This window comes from Dermochelys coriacea, chromosome 17 (genome assembly GCF_009764565.3).
Source record: "Dermochelys coriacea isolate rDerCor1 chromosome 17, rDerCor1.pri.v4, whole genome shotgun sequence".
NCBI classification, from domain to species: domain Eukaryota; kingdom Metazoa; phylum Chordata; order Testudines; family Dermochelyidae; genus Dermochelys; species Dermochelys coriacea.
Window position 1 is genome coordinate 3,124,795 of NC_050084.1, and position 16,781 is coordinate 3,141,575.

Genomic DNA, 16,781 nt, shown 5'->3' on the forward strand with positions numbered 1-16,781 from the left:
GTTAGTCTCTAAGGTGCCACAAGTACTCCTTTTCTTCATTACAACTAGGTGTGTATTTGGGAGACATCCACCAGACAACATGCCATCAGCCTTGATGGGCCATTAAGAGGAAACAAGACTGTGAAGGTTTCAGAGTAGCAGCCATGTTAGTCTGTATCCGCAAAAATAAAAGGAGGACTTGTGGCACCTTAGAGACTAACAGATTTATTTGAGCATAAGCTTTCGTGAGCTGCAGCTCACTCCATCGGATGAAGATACTAATCTCTCTCCTTCCTGAGAGTCATCCTGGGAGGTATCTGTGATGCTACTAGGGGCATATCTTCACTACCAATGTTACGTGGCCGTGTAGTCACGGCACCAGCACTCTTCCAGAGCTATTTAAAAAAAAATACTTCCACAAGGGGAATAGCTCCCAGCACTGGTGCACTGTCTACACTGCCATGTTACAGCGCTGAGACTTGCAGCGGTCAGGGATGTGTTTTTTCATACCCCTGAGCGAGAAAGTTGCAGTGCTGTAAAGTGGCAGTGTAGACAAGGCCTTAATCGGGTGGTCCTGTCACCTGATACTAAGCACTATCTTGGACTTCTAGTAATTTTCTACTAACAGGAGGGAGAGGTCAAGTTTGGTAAACAAAAGATTCCTGCCTTATCTAAATCATATTTAAGACTGAGAGGAAGGCAAACAGGACTCTCCTCCATTTCCTACCTAAGAAGAAAGACTGCTGAAAGTACCTGCAGGGACAAAGGAACTGACCTGAGGGGGAAGGCAGGGGTGAGTCCAGCCTGAGACAGGGGTACAGTCTGTAAGAAGAAATAACTGAAACTCTAAGCTACAGAAACTCTGCAACTTGCCTAAAATGACATTTAGGGTGAGAAATTTCTTCTCGAAACTAGTCTCTTTAAGATCTTACACATACTAAGTTTATTTTGTCTTATTTGCTCAGTAATCTGCCTTGTTCTGTTTGCTATCCCTTATATAGTTAATAAATTTGTTTTGTTTATAATTAAACCCAGTTTGTGCAGTCTGGTGGGGGGCAAGAAGCTCTGTATATATCTCTTCACATTGAGGGAGAGGGCAAATTTTTATGAGCTTGCGCTGTGCAGATCTTTCTATGCAGCGCAAGACAATATACCTTTGGGTCTGCATGCCAAGGGAGGTAGGCACCTGAGTGCTGGGGCAAGTCCCTTAAGCTGAGCCTTCCCAAAGCTGATCTCCGAGTCTGTGTCTTTCTGCAGCTGGGTGTGGCCCTGCCTGTGTGTGTGCTAGAGGAGCCTTAAGAGCCTGGCTCAGTAAGACAGGATAAAGGGGGCCCAGCTGGCAGAACAGGCAGGCTCAGTGGTATCCCAGTACATCAAGTGGCACCTTAAAGGGGGACATCACGTTATAATAACCTTGAACTCCGCTACCGCTCGTCAGAAGATATAAAAAGCATGTTACATACTAAGGTCATGTCTACACTTACAAGCTTACAGTGACACAGCTGTACTGATAACAACCGTGCTGCTGTAAGAGTGCTTGTGTAGCCGTGTTATGCAGATGGGAGAGAGCTCTCCCGTCAACATAATAAAACCAGCTGAACAAACAGCAGTAACTATGTTGGTGGGAGAGCGTCACCCACCAACTTAGCACTGCATATGAGCGTGTATGCCAGCAAAACTTATGTCACCCTGGGTGAGGGGGTGTTACACCCCTGAGTTACAAAAATTTGGCTGACATAAGTGCTAGTGTAGACATGGCCTAAGTCATTTACTTACCTTGAAGGAGTGTCACATATTAGCCTCACTGTACAAATGGAGAAACTGAGGCACAGAAGGTGCTGTGACTTGTCCAAGGTTACACAGCAAATCAGTAGAAATCTTGGCTCTGTTCCCTATAGTTTTCTGCAGAATCCCAGTTTATAAACTTTCTGGATTCCACTTGTAAATTCTCCAAAGGACTGTTGAGTTTAATCTCTCTGGTATACTTCCCACCCCCTGTATTTCCAGCAGCAGCAGCTATTACCTAGCAGGTTCATCAACTGAAACACTCACCTTTCCAAATGTGATCTTGTGTGCATGAGTGAGAGAAGCCAGATGAAAATAGGGAGTGTGAGTGGGCTGGGCATGTGCAGAGCTGAGCTGAGCTGAAAGCTCTCGGCAGGATGGAGAGATGATACTCGTTGATATCAAATTCTGTCAGCTGCAGTACCCCGCATCAATTAATCTCCTAATGTAAATAGCAGGGCGGGTTTGTTTATTTTGCTAGGCTGCTTTGCTGGCTCATTTGTTTGTTCATGGGTGAAGCCTGAACCTATAAAGAGCTATTCACCTCACCTAAAAAAAACACATTTGTTTTTCAGTAGAACTCTTTGCCTCCCCACTAAAGGTTTGTCTGAGTTTGAGATCCCCAGGATGATTTTAGCTGTTGCTACTATCTCATGTTTTATAGAGATTCTGAGCACTTTACCAACTATAGCAGGTGTAGGCAAACTACAGCCCGTGGGCCACAGCTGACCAGCCAGCCGATTTAATCTGGCCCTTCAGGTTCCGCAGGGGAGGAGGAGAAGCAGTGGTGGTAGGAAGGGTGTTGTGCCGGTGAAGGTAAGGGGAAGCCTTGGGGGCACCAGGAACACGGGGAAGTGAGGGTTGCCCTCATCAGTACAGAACAGGTGTAGCAGCATCTACCCCTCCCCGTTTGCCATCAGGGTGTTTAGGCAGCAGCAGCATTATGACTCCTGCATGCATGGGAGTGTTTGGGGGAGGGAAGGGACTTCCCAGTCCCCTCTTCTCTCCTCCACCACTGCTAATGCCTCTACATGATGGCAGCCATATTTTGACCCTATAATAAATAGATAGGAATGTCTTCTGCTAGGAAAATTTTCAGATGAGCATAGATGGCCCTCAGTAAGGGAAATAGGAAATCCCAAAGACTTCTCTCTCCTTTCTACCTAGCTCCCAGAGACTAAAATATACCTGCATGGAGACAAACTCATCTGGCTCATCTTTACCCTACAGAATGTCTTTCTGAACCAGCCCTTTCATCTTCAATGAGATACTACCCCAGGAGCTTTCTGGAATCTATGCTCCCTTTGATCAGAAACCTTTTGGCTATTTGTTTTTATTCCTTAAACCAAAGAAGCAATAATAAGCACACTTTCTCAGTGAAGGCAACAGAACAAGTGCATTGCTGTCTGTGCCAGCCTGCTAAGTTGATTAACTGTAATGACCAGAGACTGCACCAACATAGAAATATGTTTAAGGTAAACGCTAAGGAAATTAAGAGTTTAAATTATCCTTCATGTGTCCGGCATCCCACTAAAATGAATACAACCCACAGGTCACTTGGGCAGAAGTATCAATGTCAGGATGCTACATTGTTATCACAGTAAATGAAGCTGCATAATAAATGATGTTTAAATGACCTCACTCTATTAAGAGGTAATTGATACAGATGTACACCAGACAGGGTTGTTTGGAAGCTGAAGGCTTTATGCTTCCATCCCACACCACTGTCAAGTTTTTTTCTTTAGACACCCTTTGTTGTGTTTTAACGAAAGTTAGTGTAGCCAGTGATGGCCAAAGTAGGGCCCAGGGGCCAAATGCAACCCACAGAGTTCTACAGCATGGCCTGCAGCCACTCGTCTATTCAACGTGTTGACTGACTCCCAGCATCCAACTGCCCATTTTGGCCTGAGCAGGCACTATTGATTATGAGAAATTTGCAATTTGATCCTTTTTGTGCAAATTTAGTAGGCCCTCAGATTCCTGCCAAGTTGCCAGAGTTGCCTTCCAGTTGAATAAATATTTGGTGCCCACACACAGTTTCATTGACCCTATTTAGGAAGGACAATCCTTTTTTAACCAAACGTTTATCATTACTCCAGTAGTCCCTCCCAAGGGCTCTCTGAGTTCCCTAGTTTCCACTGAAGTTAAAACGTGTGTCCCAATATTTTTGGTGTTGTAATGATGCTCGCTCTGTAATGTGTTAATACCCTGGTAAATAGAAAGATATGATAACTATATTTGTGTATCATGTCTCTTGAAACAAAAGCGAACTATTGTAATGATTGTTTGGGTTTTTATGTTTACATGGGAGGGATTTATAAACTTGTTAAAACTTGCTAAATAAATAACTAGGACACATCTTTTTTTTTTAAACTGGTTTTCCTCCCAGATGTCACTGCTTACAGCTTTTCTGTGATGGCAGTGCTGATATCTAGAAGAGGTGGAGCCTGGCTCCATGGGGGTGACCTAGGTCTCTTCCCTTACTTTCCCTAGAGCTATGGGAAAGGATATTGGGTTTGACATGTGCTATCCCCTGGGAAAACCAGACCAGAAGGGCTCACTGAGGATTAGCATTAGAGAGGAATCACACACCACTGTCTGTTGGTTTGTCGCATTTCCTCTGTTAATGCACTGAGGCATCTCTCTTTCCTTTCAGAAAAAAGAGTACTCGTGACTTGAGGTTCCCAGAGGTTTATGTCTGTGTCACCCAGTGTGTTGTTTCATAACATAGAGTGACTGTGTGCTAATGTAAAGCTGGGCTGGACTAGAATCCTTCTTTCAATGGTCAGATGCTTCAAAACAGGGGTTTTTTTATTTTTATTTTTTAAATAAGTGGCTTTAAAAACTCCTTGACAAATCTAGCTGGCAATTAAATTTTCCAGAAAATGCTAATGGGCCCCAATTAGAGCTGGAAAAAGGAAAGTGATTCTGTTTGAAGGGCTGTTTGAGCTTAGGGTCCTTTTACCCACCATGCATCAAGTTTTGACAGTGTCTGTTTCTTGTGATCTTTCACATCAAAGGCTGCTCTGGGTCTGCAGCAGGGTTGATGTACCTTGCATTCAGTAAAATTGCCGTCTTTTTTTCCTCTAAAGGGTACAGACTGGGGCATGTGAGAGAAACTAATGACATTGTATGTGCTGTTATATGACAAGACCTCACTAGAAACCAAATGACTGTTCCCTGGGACAGTAAATATGCTGGAAAGCTTCATCTGGAAATGTAGCTGGATTCTGCCATCTGCCACAGATGCAATCAGTGGCTCCAATACCATTGCAGTCTTTCCTGGAGAAAAAGAGGCTCTAGCTCTGGAAACAGAATACCAAGGAAAAATCAAAAATTCCTTTGGAGCTTTCAAGGTAGAAAATCCCTAAATAACTTGAACATGTACATGCACCCATAGCTCCACTCCCTGACTCATAAGCATATGCTAATGTATAGGCACATATATATATCCCTGCATGCTCATATTGACACACACTGATGAAGATAAAGTATTATTATAAGGCTCAGCTTTATGTTTTCACCTCTGATTTTCTAGGCTTGATTTAATCTAATTGCCAAGACCAGACATTTCAAAAGGTGGGGGCCCAGATATTTAGGTGCCCAACTTTAAGCATCCTTTTTTGCGCCCTGACCCTTAAAATGTAAAGTGACAGTCCTTGTTTCAGTTCACACTTTTACGCATTTCATCTGCAAAAGGGAGATAAAAGGGAGTTAAAGCTCACATGGAAACCACCATTTAATTTTACAGGTGTAGAAAACTCTCAGCCTTGAACACTGACTGCACAGACAGCGGATGAAATGTGGCATATCCCTTTGAGTCCCCTCCTTGCCACCATTCCTTTGTCTTTATTCTTAGTCTTAGCCAAAATATTCGGACTTGTATGTTCAGCTCTAGTGTAAATACCGAGAAAAGTTAATAGATGGAGTTATTTGCATCCGTTCCCATAAAGTGAAATTTTGAATTTCCAGGTATTTTTCTTCCTTGGCCTTTCTTTCCACTCCCTCTTGAAGTGGGTGGCTTGGTAGGTACTTTGAGCTACCTGAGTAAGGAATTAATTCTGCTGCTAGTGGGGACACCCTCTTCTTAATGCATAAATGACAACAACCCTGATAGCATGAAACCAAATTCTCAAGATAACATTTTAGGACCTAGGTCTCATTCCCTGTTTTCCCTAGGCCAAAAGGGTCTACTGCTAGACCCTCTTTGGAGGTGGCATGCAATACTAGTGTGACATTACGGCTCATATTCTTCATATTAATATTATTGATATGATCATGGCATAATTATGATGTATTTTATGCAAGATTGTCATGTAAGATATCATTGAAAAGGTTATGATTCACTGAATATGATTATTCTATTTGTATGCATGTATCATTTTGGTATCTGAAGTTAGGAATATTGTCTATGCATCTATTACAAATATGTTTACAGCTGGGGAACGCCCACTAGGCAGAATTCAATCAGTCTAGATGGCTGGCTGGAAAGGGCCATTAGGGAGAACAATAGGTCTTAGAAGATGCTAATCTTCTACTGGGGAGCCTTCCTGAGGATGCTACAAACAGCCTCTGAGTCATGGCTGCTGTGTCCCTACAGGGGCATGTGACCACATCATCTGGTACTGGACTCCATCTTGGAATACCTGTGTTTTTTCACTAACCAGGCGTGGAAACCAAGAGGGGGGAAACAAATGGTTCCTGCCATCTGCAAAAGCTATTTAAGGCAGGGGAGTGACATCATCATGGTTCTTCACTGACTACCTGCCTTAGTCTCTAAGGTGTCACAAGTACTCCTTTTCTTTCCCCGCCCAGTGAGATGCCTGAAAGCACCTGAGGAACAAGGCCTGGACTGGGGAGAAGGGCTGAATCTATGCTAGAGGGATTTCTAGCCTGTGACAGGAATACTTGGTGTTTTAAGCTGCAAGCAAGTGCAGCTTGCCCTCAAGAATCTCTGCAAACTGCCTAAATCAACAGTTAGGGTGAGAATTTGCTACTCATATCCAGTCTCTTTGGTATATTAAGCTTAGCTTGTGTTTTTGTTTATTTGTTAGGTAATCTGCTTTGGTCTTTTTGCTATCCCTTATAATCACCTAAAATTTATCTTTTGTAGTTAATAAGCTTGCTTTGTTTTGTCTAAAACCAGTGTGGAAATCATAACTTGGGGCAGAAAGCTGTGTATATTCCTCTCCACATTGAGGGAGAGGGTGAATTTCATGAACTTACACTGTACAATTGGCTGTGCAGCGCAAGGTGGTGTAATTATGGGTTTACGCTCCAGAAGGAGGTGCGTGCCTTAGGAACTGGGAGGTGCCTTAGCTGAGCCTTCCCATATAGAGCTGATCTCAGCATCTGTGTGTAGCTGCAGCTGGGTGTGTCCTTACCTGTATGTGTGCTGGAGGGAGCTTGAGGGCCTGTCACAGTAGTACAGTGTAAAGGGAGCCCAGGCTGGTGGGTCAGGTGGACTCAGTGGTACCCCAGTTCCAGGTGGCACCCCGGGAGGATCCCGTCACAGCTAGTATTACTTTTGTGGACCTAGTCTAGGATCCATTTAATGACCCCTAATAACTAGCATTCTTGCATAATTGGAATGCACAGGGAACAGAATTAGTGCAATGCATTTTAGGACTCTGTGACAGGGCCTCTGATAACTGACTTTGTTGTGGATAACAGCACACCCAGTCTCTTTATGAGGCACATTGGTGCCTGTCTGCAGTCAACTCATAGCAGTTAACATGAAGGAACTGGCATTTGCTGACCTATGTTTCTTGTAGTGTTCTCCTTTGTTCACTTTATTGCTGCCCTGCTCTCGTGCGGCAGCTAAACAATTCAGATTTGCTTTAATATATTTATATTATTGTTTTAATGCTTTGCCCATGACTTATTTTTAAAACAGCTCCTGAAATTAAAGAGAACTTCTCCGTCTGCTATGTATTCCCATGGAAATCATTTTGTTGGCACATGTCTGCCCACTGGGCTCTGAGCCAGTTAAAAGGATTCAAGTGTGTGGAGGGGATGCTGAAATGCTAAACCTTAAGGACCTTAATGACTTGACTCACTAAATATGTTGACAGTTAATTGGCTCAAACTAACACAAATAGGGAAGATCCATTACAGCTGTAAACATGCCAGCAAAGATCATAGCAGTCCAGCTAGGGACACCATCTAAATAGAAGGGGAACGGGCTGGATTCTCCCTAGAATACCACAAACATCTTGGGTTTTTTTTGTTTCTTATCCAGTCACCTTCAGGAAAGTTATAGAGCAGGGTTAATGTGACCCCATGATTACTTGCATTAGGTTAATTATCAGCTTTTCTCCAGCTAATTTGAAGAGAAATTGTCCTTAAGACTAATTCTCCAGGCCTAGATGTATCACAGCCAATATGGCTTGTCAGGGTGCCAGTGTGTTACTCAGAGAAAGGGATAGAAAAAAAGAAAGGAAGTCAAAGTTAGCCTGGCCTACCAAGTATGCCTATCAGGAGGGTCAATGCATTCCTCGCTAGTTTTCCAACAGTTTTTCAGAGGATTTAATGCTCTAACGGAAGAGGGAGGGGTCGACTGCAGCTTTGCAGATGAATTCTTGGAAGGCTACAGTTTGGTCCCACAAATTTGATCATGACCTCAAAGTGTCCTAGTCACAAAGATTTATTTTGTAACTTGGTGGAAAATACCAGATTTGCTCACTGTTCTGAGTTTCAATGCAGACAGTATGGCCCAGTTTGTTGTTTGCTGCTGCGAGTCCCTGCTTCTTTGGCACCTGACATTGTGCATGATACAGACATGCCCTTTTGTAGAATAGTCTGCCTTCATATGGCTATATCCAGTGCTGGTGACAGGTGCAGTGTAACAGCCCTGGGCTAATATTAATCCACAGACCAGGTACAGCACAGGCATTGGTAGTTGACCCCCTTATGGTTCCTAGTCAGTGTGCCTCAACATTGCCCAGGAGAGCCCTTGGACTCTCTGCAGAGTCTGCCAACCCATTTGTGCCAGCTGGGATGATGGCTTTGTGATCTGGATACCTGTCCACCAGGTACTTGACTCCGGTAGTTGCGTGTGTTCGTGCACGCTCTCTCGCTCTCTCTCTCTCTCCTAATTTTAGTACTTGGGGAAAAGTTATATGTGTAGAAGGATAATCAGCCCCCTGGGATCTAGCCACATGCCCCTCATGGGGGAATTCTACAACTTGCTACCTATGCATCATGCTGGAAATTAATCACTGGTCTACACCCCGTTTTCTCTACTATCCATGGATTGAGCTGCAAGCTCCTATAAATAGCATCATTGTTGTCTCCATTACTTCTGTTTCGGGTGGCAACATCTAAAACCCCCACAGCTCACCCCTTGCCGTGGGTTTGGGTTGCCACTGCTTGTTTCACTTGACTCTCCCCATCAAGATGTTAGAACCATTCTAACCTAAATATTTCCCATCATTGTCAAATTAAGGATTGGTTTCAGAATAGCAGCCATGTTAGTCTGTATTCACAAAAAGAAAAGGAGTACTTGTGGCACCTTAGAGCCTAACAAATTTATTTGAGCATAAGCTTTCGTGAGCTGCAGCTCACTTCAACGGATGCATTAATTAATTTAATTAAGGATTGTTGATCTCCAGCCTTGACCCTGCTAGAATGTTAGATTTCGGGGTGTCTGCTAGGACTCCACGATTACTTTTTGTACATATTGCCAACTGCACACTCTGCTGTGCTTTACTACCCAGGACACACTTCCACCATTCTTTCATATGACAGAGCAAGAAGCAGATGTCTGAACTGCTCAGTGTCAAGATTTATTAACCCAAGAGGTTATGTTGACTGATGCAATCCCTCTCGTCAATATTTCCTGTTGAAGAAAACCAGAATTCATTGTGTAGTCTGCAGTAAAGTAATATCTCCTGGCCTCAATGGTGCTGAAATACCACACCAATCAGAGACCATTCAAGTCTGTACCTCAGAGAGAACTGATTGCACGTTAGGACAGGTGTCTAACCCACCAAAACTTCAGAGCTTTTAAGATGATTTTTAAAAGACTTGTTTCTGACTTGGATGTCCCAGTTCTTTAGTGTGATATTTGCTTCCAAGTTAACATACACAAATGTCCCTGGGCAGAGTGAAAACATGGGCCAGTCTTACTTATAATGCAAATGGGACCTGACTGTGTTTTAACCATGCCTGAGATTCATGCTGAGGCCTTGGATGTGTCCAGTTGTAGGGTGTATGGGACCCAAGTACCCTCAGATACTGTCTGTGCTGCTTGGACTACGGGCATGCTCCCTGTAATGGAGAGTCTTGTGTTGATCTTTGTCTTTAAAGTACATTCTGTAACAAACAGTCTGTCTGCAATGTAGCGATGAAGCCTGCAGCAAACCATGTCCGACTCACTTTATCCAGCCAGCTTAGTCTGAGGATAGTATAACAAACTGGTTGTCTAAATCTGACTGGTACGTTGCTTAGAGCAGGACCTCTAAACGGTGGGAGGAACATCAGTTCTATTCTTCTTGAGCATGCACCTATGTATTTTTTTGTGCTCTCTCTAACTTTCCATGCCCCTGGTTTCTATCTGTTTTTAAAATTGTGGATTTATCCTTCTCTCCAAACTCCAATCCTGCACTGAATTCACAATCCTGAATTCATGACCTCCCAGGATAACTACATTTCTCACTGCAGAATCAAAGTTTTAGCATTTGTTTATGTAGGGCCAAAAGTATTCTAGATATTTTAAACAGACAAAAGGCCTTTACCTAAAGGGCATACAACCAAAAGGTCAGATAATGCCACCTAATTCACATTAAGCAGTACCTTACATCACAGATGAAGTGGAGAAATTTACCATGCGCACATGCCACCAGTGCTCTGGGATTAGAGCTGCCTGCCTATTGGTTTCCATGTGGAGTGTTGGTGTTTGACCCATAAAGACCTAGATGGACTGTGATCTACCTAACCTACCTGAGAGTTGCCTCCCTTCTAGTACAATATTGCCACAGTTACAATCAGTGAAGTAGCTGAGCTGGAGTCTGTGGTTTATAAGAGAATGAGTTTTCTGTTGACTTTGGAATTACTGTCCCTTCCTTAGTTCAAAATAGTCCAGATTTGGTGACCTTCAGGACATGCTGCATGTCCACCCATTTGATTGGGTACTTGAAGAAGACTGCTGAATATGGGCATGTGGAACTGCAGGATGGGCAAGACGCTTTGATGGAAACAGAAGGGAGATGTTCTTTGTTTTCTGTTTTTTGCGGTCTGGCCATTTTGTTGTTGTGGGGTGGGGATTGGCTGCTAATCTACTTTTGCTGTTTTTGGTAATTGTGGATTCTGATTTGCAATTATTTGTCTCTCTCTTTTTTTTTGAGTTTTAAATAGAAATAAACAAGTTAATGGGGCTATAAAAACCTTATGGCAATTCAGAATGTTGTTGTATAAATGCTATTTAAAAAAGTATCTCCCATGGCGGCAGGCCTACTGTAAACTACAGTAAACTACTAATGTGACTACAGATCCTTCTACATCGTTAGAAGAGTTTAACTATTGCTAGAACACACAATAGCAGAACTGTTCCAGAGGAGAGATGAAGTGACAGTTTGTGTCTACTTACTGCTTGAAATTAAAATTAAATTACTACTTTTAAGCATGAGCTCTAGCATGAGATGCAGTCTGTAAGCCTCTAGTAGTTTGTATTTGGTTACTAGAACCTGCCAGTTGAGGTTACCTTTGCTGCCTACAAATGTAACAAAATACGTATTTCTCTAGGGGGCAGAAAAACAAAACCAGATTCCAAATGTAATTCTGAAGGATGTCAGATTATTGTGCAGGGCCATAGCTAATGTATTCGGGATTCCAGGGCTGGTGAGGGGCCTCAGCTAAGGTGTTCTAGATTTCATGGGGCTAGTGAATTCAGAATAGAACCAGGATTATGAAAGGGGACCTAGTGTGGGCTAAGGTATCAGTAAAAGGATATGGAGGTTTTCACCTCTAGGACAAATCCAATCCAGTTTGGGGAGTGAGCAAACGATGTTCCCCTGTGACATTGGTACAGTGACCTATGCCACTGGACTGGGCATGGTAGAAATCCCAAGAGGAAGAGAGATGGAAATGGGATTGGTAGGACCCAATCCAATTCCCAGTATGTAGGTGGTCAGAACATGTAAACCACCATTAAAATTGACAGCCTGGTTTGTAATTTCAGTTGAGAGGCCAAGAAATGAGTGGGCCCTGGAGCTCCCCACTGGCCCCTAGAGGGGTATCTCCAGGTCAGTCATGCAGAGCTTTTGTTTTCCCCGTTAAAAAGTGTTATCAAGTCTTTGGCTGAACTTTATTAAACTGCAGTTTAACACATTGTCTGATGGTGTCAGTTTAAACCTGAATATGAGCATAGATAAGGTCAGTTAAGGGGGGAAACTGACATCAAGTTTTTGATGTCATCCGATGAAGTGAGCTGTAGCTCACAAAAGCTTATGCTCAAATAAATTTGTTAGTCTCTAAGGTGCCACAAGTACTCCTTTTCTTTTTGCAAGTTTTTGTTGTTATGTGGAGAAATATTAAATGAGATTCCCACAGATGTCACCTACATTTACCTCCTGCCAACCTCCACAGCCCTAACTGACCTGATTTCATTGGTTGGATTTATCATTGTAAATCATCATAAGTAGACCTTGGATCACTGCAGATCATCCCTTTTAGCAGAACATACATGAGTTATCCGTTATTCAAGGCATCTTCTCAACTGGAGTCTGATGATGTTAAACAGGATCCAATTAAATATAAACAGCTGCACCAAAATAACCTGGAGCATTTTAACTTCAACTGTCAAGAGCAAGAACAGTCTAAGTAAGGACTGGCACATAACTCACCCCAATAGGTTGAGATATTAAGGGGACCTTGGCCAGTCCTGTCGCAAATTGTTCAGCCTCCCATATCTAGGCGTAAAAGGTAGGGGATGGGATGGCAGCTCGCATTCTGAATTCTCCTCTCTTTTTTCAGGATAAGGTTCAGCCTGAGCTGCTCTTGAGCAATTTAAGCTACAACTTCCTTAATTGTTTGTAATCCTCCCACTAAAATTCAGGGCAGGTTTTAGAAAACTTTTGGCTGCATGTGTTAAGCTCCCACTAACTTCACTGGGGCTCTCTGTGCTCCTCTGAGTTCAGAATTGTATTTGGATCTCTTTGTCATGAGACTTTCTGGTGCAGTGTATGCCATGTAGTTGTAACCACTTCAGTCCCAGGATATTAGAGAGACAAGGTGTGGGTGAGGTAGTATCTTTTCTGGGCCCAACTTCTGTTGGTGAGAGAGACAAGCTTTGGAGCCACACAAAACTCTTCTTCAGGTCTGGGAAAGATACTCCCAGTGTTGCACGAAAATGCAAGGTGGAACAAATTGTTTAGTGTCAGTAGAAGCACATATTGTAAGGGACCATTCAAGGCAGAGTGGCCTGTTAACACCTCTGCAAAAAGAGGAGGTAAGTAGGTTACAGATTTGGTAATAAGCCATAAATCCAGTATCTCTGGTCAGTTCATGATTTTGTGTCTAGCAGAATGATGAATTTAAACTCTTTACTCTGCTAAACACTTTACCTTGAATGGTCCCTTACTAGGATTGCCAGTTTTGGTTGGACATATTCCTGGAGGTTTCATCGGGACATAATCTTTCATTAAAGGCTCCAGGACAATCTTGGAGGGCTGGCAACCCCTATCCCTTACATAGTATTTTTCAACCTGTGATCCACAGACCCCGCAGACTGTCTAAGATTCCAAAAGGGGTCAGCACCTCCATTTGAAATTGTTTAGGGGTCCGCAAATGGAAAAAAAAAGGTTGAAAGCCACAGCCTTACAATATGTGTTTACTACTTATGCTAAACAATCTGTTCCACCTGGCATTTTTCTGTGGAGTACCTTTCCCAGAGCTGAAGAAGAGCTCTGGGTGGCTCCAAAGCTTGTCTCTCTCACCAGCAGAAGCTGGACCCATAAAAGATATTGCCTCACCCATTTTGTCTCTCTGGTGCAGTACACGTAATTTTTTAAAGCGCTGCGTCTACTGGTCCCCTGGGGCAGGACCCCCCGCCTTGTCTTAATTTTAGTGGCCTGATGAGGTTAACATGTGCGGCATCTTGTGTCTAGACTAGGTTTCTCATTGGTAACAGGGTTTTATTCAGTCCTTGCCTTTCTGTGAATTGCCTGCAGTTTGCTCTTGCTGCCTCTGGTTTACGCTGCACGTTGAGTCACCTCTCTGTCTTTATTCCAGCAGTCAGGCAGCTAATTAAGTGCACAGGCCGGCCCTTCGGTGCATAATATTGTAATGAGGTAGGAGGGCTTGGGCTAGCCTAGCCACCGCTGTCTTAACATGAGCAGCAGACACAGTTCCTGGTGTCAGGAACTAGGAAGCAGCTGAATTTTTCCTTTGGATTTGACTGGCACATACCCACTGAAAAGCCGATGGGGAGGGTCCGCTTCTGATGCGGTGCGTGAGCAGGGCGTGGGGACAGGACACGAGAGAATCTCGGAGAGGAATCACTGGAGTTTGCTGAAGATGGGTAACCAGCCGGGGAGACCGGATGAGCTGGAGCAAGGTCTGTGTGTACTCGGGAGGCTGCTTGTATTAGCTCTGCGTTGTTGTTCTCTGTGGCTCTCTCTGCTTTTGCCGCACACGCTTAATTCGTGCTCTAGATATTTAACTGCACAGTCCGATGGAGCAGAAAGGGGAGGCTGCTGTCATGTAATGCTGATGTTTCGGAATGTTCCCAACGTGCTAGAGATAGTACCGTTGTTTACCTTGCGACTAGGAAGTGCCATTCATTGTTGGTACATACTTGAAATCACAACGCCCTCCTTACGTGAGGATTTCGAAAGAAACCCTTTGCTCCTTTGAGTAAAGAGCCTGACAGATATCAGTCCACGTAGTCTACATGATGCAGCTAAAAAGTTGTAATGTATATCTCTTGATGTACAACATATGAGGATCTGCAGGGTGAGCCTCTGCCATTCATTTTTTATGGCCTGAGGCCTTAGGTTTTCCATGCCTTTAGAATTTAAAATAATGCCCTTGTGAAGTGTCTCTCTCTTTCCATTGTCTCTCTGAAGGAGTGCTTTGCATATTAAGCACTTGAACGTTTTATGGAAGGCGGGGTCTAATGGCAGGTACATTTCATTCCCCACTGGAAGCGCATATGGCTATACTGTGTGTTAAAACAAGCTGGTAATCTGCCTTTATTGGTTCACCCTGCTTGCCTCTGTGACACCTAGTAAGGGGAGAACAGTAGGCCCTTTTCGTCTCTAGCTAAGGGCCTGTTTGAGCTTAGGACCTTCGAAGGTGCAGAGAGATCATTCAGCAGATAATTTACTAGCATTCTGCTTCACTGTTCCTCAGACGTTCTTGTTAACTGCTGGAAACGGCCCACCTTGATTATCACCACAAAAGGTTTTCCTCCTTCCCCCCCACTTCCTGCTGGTAATAGCTCATCTTAAGTGATCATTCTCCTTACAGTGTGTATGATAAAACCCATTGCTTCATGTTCTCTGTGTGTGTATATCAATCTCCCCACTGTATTTTCCACCAAATGCATCCGATGAAGTGAGCTGTAGCTCAGGAAAGCTTATGCTCAAATAAATTTGTTAGTCTCTAAGGTGCCACAAGTCCTCTTTTTCTTTTTTGCGAATACAGATTAACACAGCTGCTACTCTGAAACCTGTTATTACTGATGGCTTTGAAACGCTCTGCCTTAGTTTCAAGCCATGCTATAAGGTTTTTGTGTTGAGGGGACAGGGTTACAACCCCTTTGTCCTCAACAAAATTAAAATCCGTTCTTTTGGTGTATATGGGATTGGGTCTTGTTTTAACCCTGTTCTGGGGGGGGAGGGATAGCTCAGTGGTTTGAGCATTGGCCTGCTAAACCCAGGGTTGTGAGTTCAATCCTTGAGGGGGCTATGTAGGGATCTAGGGGAAGAATTGGGGATTGGCCCTGCTTTGAGCAGGGGGTTGGACTAGATGACCTCCCAAGGTCCCCCTGATATTCTATGATTTGCAGGACAACATCATGACTGAGGAATACAGTTAAATGGTCACCTTGATGGGGGGCTAACCCTGGCCATGAGAACCTAAATTTCAAGCGTGCAAGGTAGATGGAAGCTTTGCTTCCGATATCCCTTGCTTGTTGATGAGACCCAGGGATTCAGAAGCTTTACTCTTTGTTACTTCACCATAAATGCCAGTATATGGTGGCTTTGTTTCTGTTTGAATGAAGATTGGGGCAAATTTTGCTCTCATTTACAGAAGTCTGAATCCTCAATTACTCCAGATTTACATTGGTGTACCAGAGCAGAATTTGGCCTAACCGAGTCCTGTCCTTGCCGTGACCGAAACTCTGAAGGTTTATACAATCCTGTGTAAACATAGGTTTCAGAGTAGCAGTCGTGTTAGTCTGTATTTGCAAAAAGAAAAGGAGTACTTGTGGAACCTTAGAGACTAACAAATGTATTTGAGCATAAGCTTTCATGAGCTACAGCTCACTTCTGAAAGCTTATGCTCAAATAAATTTGTTAGTCTCTAAGGTGCCACAAATACTCCTTTTCTTTTTATATAAACATAGTTATTGAGTTCAGTTTCCCTGGTTGGCGTGGCCGAGGATTATTCTGCTGACAACTTTATGGACGCTGCTTAGGGTGGGTTCCATGTGTGGCTTTCCTAGGTAAGATAGCCTAGGTAAAATACTTAAGGGTCAGATTTTTAAAGATATTTCTATTGGTTTAAATGGGAGTTAGGTGCCTAAATTACTTTAAAAATCTGGCCTTAAATGCTTCCAGTATAGTTTGGATCAGAGCGGAGTTCTAAATAAAATCCATGGCCACAGTCTTCCAGGAAGCCCACATTTAAATATGTTTGCTGCTAATTCAGTTTGAGCTGTAGTGTGCACAGAGCCTAGGGGAGAAGGGAAGCCCAGGTACACCAACACATGTTAAATGCCATGCTGGGGTTAACCAAATCCTAATGTATTTTCCACCTAATGCATCCGATGAAGTGAGCTGTAGCTCACG

General features: G+C 43.4%; 1 protein-coding gene across 14 annotated transcripts in view; it reads left to right on the plus strand.

Moving 5' to 3' along the window:
• SPECC1 (sperm antigen with calponin homology and coiled-coil domains 1) overlaps positions 1-16,781 on the plus strand; it is a 168,479-nt gene that overhangs the window by 44,971 nt on the left and 106,727 nt on the right. For 3 of the 14 annotated variants that reach the window (XM_043499485.1, XM_043499486.1, XM_043499487.1), the window contains exon 1: positions 13,932-14,320. The exons of 10 other annotated variants lie outside the window; for them this stretch is intronic. In XM_043499485.1, coding sequence (XP_043355420.1) covers positions 14,281-14,320 — 40 coding nt within the window. In that variant the 5' untranslated portion in view covers positions 13,932-14,280. Of the gene's footprint in view, positions 1-13,798; positions 14,321-16,781 lie in introns of those variants that run through there. One more of the 14 variants, XM_038375251.1, reaches the window with a different exon arrangement.